This window comes from Nothobranchius furzeri, chromosome 15 (assembly GCF_043380555.1).
Source record: "Nothobranchius furzeri strain GRZ-AD chromosome 15, NfurGRZ-RIMD1, whole genome shotgun sequence".
Taxonomy (NCBI): domain Eukaryota; kingdom Metazoa; phylum Chordata; class Actinopteri; order Cyprinodontiformes; family Nothobranchiidae; genus Nothobranchius; species Nothobranchius furzeri.
Window position 1 is genome coordinate 58820746 of NC_091755.1, and position 11982 is coordinate 58832727.

General features: G+C 41.8%; 2 protein-coding genes across 5 annotated transcripts in view; both read right to left on the bottom strand.

Annotated features, from left to right (window-relative positions):
- Positions 1–3021, bottom strand: part of LOC107391065 (glutamate receptor-interacting protein 2) — a 28734-nt gene extending 25713 nt beyond the window's left edge. For 2 of the 4 annotated variants that reach the window (XM_054745995.2, XM_015968116.3), the window contains exon 1: positions 2695–3021. In XM_054745995.2, the coding sequence (XP_054601970.2) occupies positions 2695–2872 (178 nt within the window). In that variant the 5' untranslated portion in view covers positions 2873–3021. Of the gene's footprint in view, positions 1–1171; positions 1234–1304; positions 1530–2694 lie in introns of those variants that run through there. The other 2 variants (XM_015968114.3, XM_015968112.3) reach the window with 2 other exon arrangements.
- Positions 3022–3457: 436 nt separating this feature from the next.
- On the bottom strand, positions 3458–8679 carry rpl32 (ribosomal protein L32). The gene is made up of 4 exons (XM_015968118.3): positions 8589–8679; positions 7928–8028; positions 7646–7827; positions 3458–3618 (listed from the first exon to the last, which is right to left on the bottom strand). The coding sequence occupies exons 2-4, from the start codon at positions 8021–8023 to the stop codon at positions 3489–3491; spliced, it is 408 nt and encodes a 135-aa protein (XP_015823604.1). The 5' UTR covers positions 8024–8028; positions 8589–8679; the 3' UTR covers positions 3458–3488.
- Between the last annotated feature and the right edge of the window lie 3303 nt (positions 8680–11982).

Consider the following 11982-nt stretch of genomic DNA (forward strand, 5'->3'; position numbering starts at 1 on the left):
TCAAATTTACTGATTTGTCAGTTTGTGAAGTAAAAAGTTGCTCCTTTTATTCATAAAAGTGTTGTTTTATGAGAACTGAACCCAAGACCGAGGCAGACATCAAATCCACTCTTATCGGTTACTTTCCACATCTGTCTAAGTGAAGTGAAACATTCAGACAGCAGGGAGATATGGATCCTTCGTCATACCGTCACTGACCTGAAACCTTTGGGCAGCTCCAAGACACGAAGAGTAAAGATGAATCTCCAGCCTTCAGAGTGGCTGCATGAGTCAGCCTTCAACCACAAAAATATCTCTATTGGATTTACTGCTATGCAGACACACAAATGCATAGGATATTTCACTCATCTCCCCATTTTTTACATCTGTCCAGCAGCTTACACACACACACACACACACAGAATGACACATCATGAACACGTTAGGCCAGGCAAAAGCTTGGTAACCACACGAGCTCCCGGGGGCCCTGACAGTCCAGCAGCTGTCATCTCAGTCAAAAGGCAACATTAGCTGTGGGTTACACAGACCCAATGGACCACACGTGACTGAACACTATTGTAACATCAAGCTATCCGTCAGCTATCCTCCTCCAGCTTAAAATAACCATCACTCACCTTCAGAGCCAGGGCATGGGTGGAGATGGATAGAAACAGCCCCAACAATGGAACAACTAATGCTTGATTGATACAAATATCTATAGCAGATGTGTCAGCGGGTAGAAGTTATCTATTGGTTCTTTATTTTTAGTAGATGAGCAGAACTAAAATGCATTTAGAGGTAACCTGTCATTTGAACCGGCGTACTGTGTGACATCCCTCTCATCCAACCAGAATGTAGGTTAAACACGGGGAGAAGGATAGCAGTGGAATCATGAAGCTATTTTCAGATGGAAAACTATTAATAAAATGAGCACTCCCGTATCCAGTGTGTTGCCATGTCTGCCCCAATTACACATGGCATGGCTGGTGGTAGAGTCCATTCACATTTAAATCTCTTTCAGTCTATCAAAGCCATTATGCATGCAGTGTACCGATCATACACATCCATCCGTGGGAAATGCATTGTGATAGCTCTGCTGCTTCTCAGGAGAGCATTTATCTAATTAAGCAGCTTTTTGCAAGCTGCCTCAAATGCAAGATGACTCTGGAGATCAAAGTGAGGCTGTTCTTACCAATGCTGCTTTTGGTGTCTCTCCTCAGACCACACAGCATGGCTGTAGTTCAGGAAGCTGACCTGGGGTACAGAGGAGGAGGTTGAGGTTCCACCTGAGATGGTACCCAAGAGACCAGGTCTCAAGCACTCACATGGGTTAGAAAAATCATCTCTGCTTCTTCACTCCAACATTTCTGTGAATGATTTCCATCCTGTTTGTGAAGTCTAGAGCTACAGATTCTCAAATAGCCTCTCGTTTCTTCTTCTGTTTGAACTTGCTGGACGATTCCTCCCTTTCCTCGCACGTGTAAGTGCCATCCAATGGGATCTTCTATGAAATCCCAAACCTGGAGATTGAAGATTTGAACCGCTTTCTGAGCTGTTCCTACAAACCGTCCGTGTGTTTAGATGAGATTTACTCTTGCCCTGTACATAACATGAGCTCACACATCACCCTTTCTCCTTCCTTCCCTCTCTCTCTGCATCTGCTCTCTTCCTCCCTGCCAGAGGGGCTCAGTGAGGCGGGCACACACAGAGAAGTCACTCCCCCACTACACACAAACTCACACTTTATCCCACCACATCCTCAAACACACGCACTCACACATCTAGTTCACACACCGAAATCACACACACACACACACAAAACTGGTGGCACAATTAACACCACCTGCACATTTGCTGTCAGACTATGTCACGTTTTTCTCACATACAGCCATGTTGCAGAGCTTTAAATACACACATGGTGGGAAGTGCATATTCAAAATTCCTGTGCAGAACAGCTGTCTGGGTGTTTTGCCGCTGCTGACCACAGGTGACACATTCAAACTGCAATTGTGTGAAAATGAATCAAGGAAGAAACAAACAGAACTGGAGCTTTCTGAAAACAACTGTTCCCACATGAGAAGAGGTCTAAAGGACCCTTTGCTAATTCTTGACCCACTGGGATCCTTTAACTCAAACACAGAGGCAACTGTGGCCTTTTGTCATGCACACAAGCCTAGACGCCTGCCAGTCCCCGACCCCCACAGGCAGCCCCCCTCTGAACCTCCTCTGCCTGGTTTAATTTTTTCACTGCAGACACCGAATATGTAGAGAAATAAAAATAACAGGTAGAACAAATCCAGACTGCATATAAGACACCCTGCTTGTTCCCCGCACACATTTTGAACAGATCTCATACACCATGTTTCACTGACTTTTGCATGCAGCAGTTAATGTTGCAATGGATAAAACACACTGGCAAAGAATAGCTCCTCTTTTACAGTGAGTAGCCTTTCAGGGAAACTGCAACGATGTAGTAAACAGAGAAATAGTGCGTTTAACTTAAATGACATGAAACCGCTAAAATCGTCATTATGTGAAATAAGCTAAGACCAAATATTCTTATTGATCAGTTACAACACACACAAACTAACAATACTGCCATCTTATGGTGACCAGCTCAAGCTGCAGGAGAAAATAAATTTTATGTATGCATCGAACTTATGAAGCGAGTGGCTAATGCAGACTCGTCCAAATAAACTCATCTTAAGCTTTTACCTTTAGCTCTGCCCCTGATGATGCCCAGGTGACATCGGAGAGAAAAAGACAACATCCTCCTCTTTCCTCCTGCAGACCGGCTACCTTTCTTCAGGGAATCTGTCTGGGAGAGGGCAAATGAAAGCTGTTTGGGAGCAAGCCGCCCTTTCCCAAACACTATCCTGGCTGACATGTTCATTTAGTGTCCAACGAAAAGGAAGGAAAACGATACGTCCTTCTGGTGCTGTTTATCTAGACATTGCAGTCTCCGTCTGCCCTGCTGTTCTCATCTCAGCTCTGGACGACGTCCAGTCCCATCAGGTGAGTCTTCCAGGACACTCCACAAATCAGGTGTGGGTTCTCAGTGCAAAAGCATCCTGATCCAAGTTTTTCTCAAACATAACTAGTCAGTTACCTCCAGATATACACAGCCACAAAGCTGAATGGCCGAATGATCCCTTTTTTTTTTTATATCTTCGTCAGTTTCAAGGAACAGATGGCAGAGAGGTTGGGGCTGTGGGGCACAGCCTGGCTGCCAGAATGCAATGGAAACCTTTCCTGTGGGGAGTTTACGTCCAGCGTTGTAAAACAATGTAGGAACTGAGCGGGCTAATTCAAAGCATTTTTCCCTACAAGCCGCGCTTTAATGGAAGCATCTCCAGAGGACGACAAATCGAACCTGAGACCACGTTTCAGCTTTGCCGTTTTGTTTTTCATCAAGAACAAATTCTCTAGATCTGTGAAAACCCCAGCGAGACCCAAACAAAAAACATCCACAAGCCAGTTTGATTTTAAAGAATTTATTGTGAACCCGTTTATTCGTTCTCCTCGCTCCTGAGCCGGGCGTTGGGATTGGTGACCTTGATTGCCAGCTGAGCCGCTCTCTCCACAATCAGCTTCCTGTTCTTTGAGGAGACGTTGTGGGCGATTTCAGCGCAGTGAGTCCTACACAAGTGAAGACAACACGCAGCATCAGAACACGCTGATATTCCACAGGAAATGTTACACCACAAATCTAAACAAGTGCATTAGAATAAATCAAATTAAACCAAGCCACTGCTGATCAGGTTAGGTTTTTAATTCATTCAGTGATTTCAGTTGCCTTTTGATATAAATGAAAGGAAGCTCTTTACATCATGGACAATATTTTAACACCAACATTATCCAGAAGCACTTGTGTCAGCATGGAGAAGAAAGCAGCTTCAGACGACAAGATTTGTAGTCGGATATGTGGAAATCTCACCTCTGATTGGATAACAGCAGCAACTCTACCACTGACTGTTTGCCCTAAAACGCTGATGTTTTATCTGCACAAATAACACAAGCCTGGAGAAGTTCTGATGTGTGGTGGAGTTGCTAATGCTAATGGCTAGCATCTACTAGCTAAAACATTCTCATAGCAACACTTGCCACAAGAACAGTGTCTTTCCCTCTGTTGTTGGGACTCATGAATGACAATCCTAGGGCTGCCCACTCCAGTCGCTGTTTCAGTCTCACGACCCTGTTATGTGTTTGTACCTGAACTGATCTGCTCTGTTTAGTACCTTCACTGATAGCAGCTGCTTCTAGTAATTACCACCACTTTATAATTTTGTATCGTGGTTATATTTATACTTCCTTTATTTACATTTCTCTTATTTTTTTCTTTTTGCACCAAGTACCGCAGCAATTTCCTAATGTGATTTCTCGCACATATGGCAATAAAACCTCATTCTGATTCCCAGCTGTTTTCTGGACCGTAAACCAACAACATTCCCTGTCGTTAGTCAAGAAGGGTGAATCCGTTAATTTTAGGTGACACTTGTGATGTAGATCCGTCAGGCTTTTAAAATCCCAGCGTTTCACCATCAGCAGCTAATGGTTGGTTTATGCTTGACGTCCGCGAGGTTCGCACCGCTCCGTGCGGCGAAATTGCGTCATTTCAACAACCACGCCCCTCCACACGGCCCAAAATTTCCGCACCTAGGAAATTTTCTAACCACGTGGACGGTCGGACACGGAAAAACATGGTGGACTGGCAAGAACTAGTATGGCAGAGGTTCGTAAATACAGACATTTGTATGATTCAGCTCTCAGAGATCACCGTGATCAACATGTTGTTAATAATTCTTGGAGAGAAATAGCTCGCACTGTCGGAAAAGATGAGGACGCTGTTAAAAACTGCTGGAATGACATGTTGTAAACTAGGGATGCGAATTATCGAGTAATTCAATAATCAATAGTTGTTTCATCTTATCGATCGATGATCGATTAATTGATAAGTGGCAATTTTTCTGAAAAGTTGAACTTCCCTCTGAATCGGTTCCATCTACTGTAAACGTAACATAAAATGCTATATTCTGTATCGTGTAAAGACAAAATGCAAACCATATTCCCTAATCAAAGATTAATTGTTATGGTTGTTATAGAGGGGATATTGTACCCCAGCTCAATGTACTTTATCACTTCTTGAAATCCCTGTCCATCAACAACATTTATCAGCAGCATGTCTGTAGTAACCATGTTACATATTAGCTGGGTAATGCCCTCTGCTTTCATGGAGTCACACACCCTTCTTCCCAACGCTGTGGTGAATGTAGGCTAAGAACCTCACGCTGTTTGTAGCACGGCTGAATGTGGCACATTTAGGTGGTAATTCAACGAAGTTGTGGAATTGTACTTCAAAATACTTCCACATATTGTGCATTTGGGGTCGTTATCGTTGACCACTCCATTTTCACGTCTTCATCCTCAGTGTACCCATCGTTTTTCCTTTGTCTGTTGTCGTCAGAGCCCAGCTTTGCTTGTGTTTCTGCGTGTGCGTCAACTACGTCTGGCAACAAGCACACCCCGCGAGGACTGGCGGGGAATTACGGACAAAAATTTCAATTAATTGCAATTAAATCATTTTTCTTGAGTAATTTCTTATCGACAATTAATTGATAATCGATTAATTGTTTGCATCCCTATTGTAAACAGTAATTTCTACTTCTACTATGGTGTAGTGTTGTATGCATGCTGTAGAGCTCCATGCTGCCCCGTTCAGTTTGGGAGAATATTGGCTCACCGCAGAGACAAGCCGCATGAACCATTAACGCTGCGAGCTGTGAAGCGCGTTCCATCCGCGAGCCGCATCACCAAGCGGAAAGTTAATGCATCAAGCATAAACCAAGCTTATTGCAGAAGACTGTCGTCATGTTCAGCCCGCATGAAAATCTTAGTGACCCATTATAATCAGAATAATCAAAACATGGTTTTCAGTGTTCCACATCTTTAAAGAGCAAGTCACCCCCAAATCAACTTTTTTTTTGCTGATAAACTAAATAAACGAGGGTCTAATCGTGCTGCAGACACGTGTCGTCAATAATTTGGCACTTCAGTGCATCTTAGTTAAAATTTAAATATTCTGCCTAAAACTGGCAGTGTTGTGCCGTTGTCAGGTAAAAACTCTACGCTGCACTTTGAATTTAAATCTGCCACCGCTATTGGCTAAGAGGTATGCTATGATGTAAACTGGTACATTATGATGTCACAATGCTGTCGTGAGCCTGTTTGTGTGTATTTGTTAGCAGCTCCGCCCTCTCGGTCTGCCAGGCAACAGCATTTGTTGCATTTTTCAAACATGAAGTGGGAGTGGAGTTAAGGCTCTGGTAGGGGGTGACTTGCTCTTTAAGCAAAGATGGAGTGAAATGGCTCAGTGAAAGAAAACAACTTTTGAAAATAGTATTTGGCTGCAAAATAATGCATTTAGATCATCTATGATAAGTAAACAACTTCAAATTTTAATCAAAATGCCAAACAATTTTATTCACCTTCAGAACCAAGGACTGTAAAACTGTCCAACACAGTCGATTAGGGCTGGGCGATATGGCCTAAAATCAATATCATGATAAATTGAGGATTTCACCTCGATAAAAATAAAGGGACGATAACTACAGGTATGCGCAGAAACAAAAGTTGTCCACTAGATGGGGCTGTTACATGAATTAAGTTGAGTTACATTTTTACAAGATTCAAAGTGGTACAGCTTCTTAAAGGGACATGAACGTTGCCAACGTACACACATCTTAACTTTTTTATTATAAAATTTATTGACACGGGAAAATTGATTGATAAGAGTCAGAAATTTCAATTATGATAAATTATCGATTTCTTGCCCAGCCCTACAGTCGCTATAGCTATTCAGTGTTTTTAATTAATTTAAATAATTTGTTTAAATTAAAATAATTATTTTTGCCATTTAATATTTATGATAGTGAAATATCTTGAATAGATCTAAACACTACTTAAAATTATTAGAACAAATATTAACTGTTTACTTCATAATCCTTTTACCTCTATCGTATTTTCCCTTAAATGCACACTATGAAAGAACTGCACTGCAGTACTTTTGGTAGTCGGGCATTACTAAACCTATGATTTAACTATGAACTGTTTTTTTCTGACAGAAAACCTCTGCATTTACAATAATTCCTGTCAGAATACTGCTGAAATGGGCACAAATAGTATTTTGCATGTCTATCAACTGCCATTCCCCGTTTACGATTTGGTTAACTGGTTTACAATTACAAATGCAGCAGTTTCTTAACTGAGAATACTAAATCACTCCTATAGTCACCTCTATACACGGGCTACCCTTTATTTTTAAGATGTAGTTCAAGGAAATGAACAAAAACAAGTCTGACTTGCTTCACCATCACACTGAGCCAGCATCTAAGCTGCTTCTGAACATCTCAACCACAAAATAAAGAGAGCTTCTGTAGCCATTGCTCCTTCATGCCCTGTCTTTCCATACCAGAGGACTCCAGACCAACTGGACTATCCTCACTCAGAAAATGCCACTGCATTTCCTTTAATACTAGCAGTTTGACATTAAGGGTTTTTAACCTCCACTGCTACTTTGCTAACTTCAGCATAACCCGTGCACGAATTTCGTTCATTTCTTTCAACAGCTACAATAAACTATGACCACTTAGAAGCATTCACAACTTACTTGTTGCTCATCATCAGGACCTCGAGCTCCTTGACATTGTGCACAAGGAACTTTTTGAAACCAGTTGGCAGCATGAACTTGGTCTTCTTGTTGCTACCATAACCGATGTTGGGCATTAACATCTGGCCCTTGAACCTCCTGCGGACCCTGTTGTCAATACCTCTGGGTTTGCGCCAGTTTTTCTGTCAAGAGAAAATGAAAATAACTTGGTGAAACTCAGCTCCAATAGTCCCAATTCTTCCCTATAATCGGTGATTTTGTGTACAGGTATAACACACTTACCGCAAGCTTGACATATCGATCAGACTGGTGGCGAATAAATTTCTTTGTTCGCTTTTTGACAATCTTGGGTTTTGTTAGGGGTCTGAGGGCTGCCATGTTGGCTAAAGAGAAACAGTTGAAACACAAAATCAGAATCAAAGGTCAGCTTTGCCTGACGTTCAAATGTCTATAAAGATGTAATTATCGAGCTATATGCAAACGCAAGGACATCGTTGACGCAAACCGCCTGCCAACAGGAGTAACTACATAGACTGAGTAAACGTTTTGATCAACGTTAGCATGCTAGCACCTTGGCTATGTAGCAAGACATGCTATTCTACTCCGTCCATTTTGTTTTCAACAAATCAACTGATAATAAATTATAACTGATAAATTTAACAAGCTGTCTGACACAAATCATTGCACAAAGCATTTATGTGACACAACTACACGACAGGCTTTGCTTAGTGATACAAGCTCATTCACACGAAAAGCTTTAGTAGCAAGTTAGCCGCTAAAGCACCAGGGCATCATTCTATCCAAATGGAAGCCATCGGCTGGCGATAACACGTATAATATCACCCCACATACACAAAACGGAATTTAGGTTTTCAATAAAGCAAGTCAGAAAAAGAATATAGTGGCAAAAATGTGCGGATTAAGTTAGATTGTGTCTTCTCACCCGCCGGTGTAAATCCAAAAGGGATTTCAGCAACAGCGGAAAGAACGAAAAGGGCTTCCGGGGTTGTAGCGTTGCCTTATGGGTAATGTAGACCGCAACCAATTTACTTCAAAATGATCTTCAAGTCCCTGTTATTGTTAAAGCTTTAAATAGGTTCTCGGATGCTTCTGGTGTCACAGTTAATAAGAGAAAATGTGAAATATTAGCCATACATGATTTAGACACCGTATCAATAAATGGCACAGAGGTAAAAAAAAAAAAAAAAAAGTTAAATATTTGGGCATCACATTAAGCAAATCCTCTAGTGAAAGAATATCAAAAAACTTCAACCCCAAAATTGAAAAATCTAAATCTGTCTTTAATTGCTGGCTGCAGAGGGATCTTACCATTATAGGTCGTGTTTTACTCTCCAAGGCTGAAGGATTATCCAGGTTAGTATACCCAGCTTTATCTTTTATTTGTTGATAGCAAAACCTGTGCAGTTATTGATTCACTTTTATTTAAGTTTATTTGGAAACATAAAAATGAATATGTAGAGAGGAAAACACTTATTAGAAAGATTTCAGAGGGGGGTACTACTGTATTGGATTTCCAAACTATCAACAATATATTCAAAATTAATTGGTTGTCTTTCACATAATAATGAACCATGGTTTTTTTTTTGTGGCAGCTTAAAGTTCTTGCTTTCATGCAACTTTACCTCAGGTAAACTGCCTGTTAAACTTGCCAACTTTCACAAACAAGCCCTGGACACTTGGAAAATGGCTTTCAAACACAACTTTTCCCTCACACATGTAATTTATGGAACAACAATCAACATATGGCTCACAAGAACAAGACTCTGTTTTACAAAGACTGGTATGATCAAGGTGTTATGTTTGTGTTTGATCTTTTGAATGATAACGGGACCTAGCTACCTATGATGAATTCATCCAACCAAGGGCGTCAGTTTGTTTTCAGAATTGCTGGGGACAATAACCATACACTTGAGTGGGGTTTAAAAATTGCTGGGGACAATAAAGTAGGCTAGCACAGGAGTCGGCAACCCACGGCTCTGGAGCCGCATGCGGCTCTTCCATCCATCTGATGCGGCTCTCTGTGCTTGTAAAATAATGAATGGATATTTAAATAAAATGCTTTATATTTTACTGCATTAATTTTACATCTGTATGCCAATTCTAAATGTAAATGTTGTCTGCGTAAACCTGAACAGTTCCAACCCAGTCTTACTGTGAGACCGGGTTGACGCGTCACTCTTGTGCGTAGTCATAGGCGCTTTCTGAGCTGACGAGGATGTGAGATTCTGGGCTTCTCCTCAGACGGCTCCTGCCACATTGGAGACAGGAACAAGCACTATTCAGCCAATGTTTCATAATCAGGGAACATTTTCTAAGTGACAAGTCTCGCTTCAGTCGGAGGAACCTTCCCGCATGCGCTCTGGTTCTGCGACGCGCTCCAAGCCCCTCTCCACATCTTCAGCTCGCTGTGGACCTTATGTAGTGCACGCTGACAGCGAGCTGCGCTGAGCAATGTCCAGCTCAGATGTTCAGATGGGAATCTTTTCTTGAGTGATTTAGCTACATCTGCGATTTAAGTGGAATAAAATGTCAGTTCGTCTGCATGCGTCGGGGTAATTCTTTCTATTCTTTCTCCGTCAAAATAAATAGTCAAATACGAGAACTGTCCGGTCAACACAACACAAGCCCTGCTTTTAACTGTTCTGTTTTCTTGTGAAAATTGTTGCAAAGAGATAAAATTAAACTTGATTAACACCAGAGCCAGGCGCACTGCGCCGTTGTCTCCGTCGCTGTAAATGAGGGAAAAACAAATTGATCAGATCCTTTTCTGACCTTCCCACCTACAAAGTTTAATTACAACAATCAAATGTGACAGGGCCTGGATTTGTATTCTGAACAGTCTAAACATGTTTTAAAAAGAAACGTATGACAAAAGTGGCACCTGCTCAGTAAAACCACCAACAGGGTGAATATTGTAGGCAGAGACGGGCTACAACTTCTGGATCCACTTTATATAAATCGTTTTATTGATTATCTTTTTTATGAAAGATAACTTTGACGTACACGAGCGACCAGGCGTGTTGCAAGCTTTTCAAAATTGTGGGGGATGTTGTCTGTGCCTAAAATAAGTTCATGTTATTCGTCTTGTTAGTTTAATTTCCATAATAGCGGAGCAGGTGCGAATTTTAGACGTGTCACGCATGTCTCCGTTTTAAACATGTTTAAACTGTTCAGAACACAAATCCAGGCTCTGTCTCGTTAGATTGGTGCAACTAAAGTTTGTACTGAATGAAACTTTACATTAAACCATGTCGAAAAGAAAAGGATCCAATTAAATCGTTTCCCCCTCATTTACAGTCACGAAGTACAGCTTAGTACGCGTGGCTCTGGGGTTAATCAAGTTTAGTTGTTTTTCTTTGCAACAATCTTCACAAGAAGGCAAAACAGTTAAATGGCAGGTTACAGAAATTTCCATTTGACTGTTTATTTTGACGGATAAACTCAAGGATGCTGGTTGTTTTGAAAGAATTACCCCGACGCACACGGATGCGCATGGATGAGCTGACATTTTAATCGTTACGCACATCGCGGAGGTAACTAAATCAATCAAGACATGATTCCCATCAGAACATCAGAACTTTATACTGGACACTGTGTTCAGCGCGGCTCGGAGCGCCCACGGTGGACAGTGGGCTGAAGATCTGCAGAGGGGTTCGCAGCGCAGAACCACGGTGCATGCGATGAGATTTCCTCCCACTGAAGCAGTCTGGAAACCCGGTCTCTCTGAGGGAAGAATCACTTGGAAAAATGTTCTTTTCATGGAATTATTAAACTTTGGCTGAACAGCGCTTGTTCTCGTCTCTAATATGGAGACGCATGACGCATCCAGTCTGAAGCAGAATAGCCTTTTCAGCTCAGAAAGCTCCTGTAGAGACATTTGATCACGCAAAAAGTTTATGTGGAGCAGAAGCGGTCGGGCCACGGCAGGTGAAATGTTCCTAGCCTACATGAAGTGAAACTGTTTAATTGTAACATTAATAAGTTACTGGACACGCTGGTCTGGTTGGTTAGACCAGTGTTTGATGTGGAAAACACACACACACACACACACACACACACACACACACACACACACACACACACACACACACACACACACCAATTAAAATAATGCTGATAGCGTGGACTAGAAGACAGGTGATGGTTTACGTATTTAAATGATGATCAGGCTGCTGTAAAATGTAATCTCCATCCACATCCAGACACAATTATCCTCTATTCTTTCTCTGTTTGCTCTGCTCTTGTCTGGGCTGACGTAGCTGACGGTGCGCGCGGCGCGCCTAACTAGCGGCTGATGCACATTTTACGCATTTGGA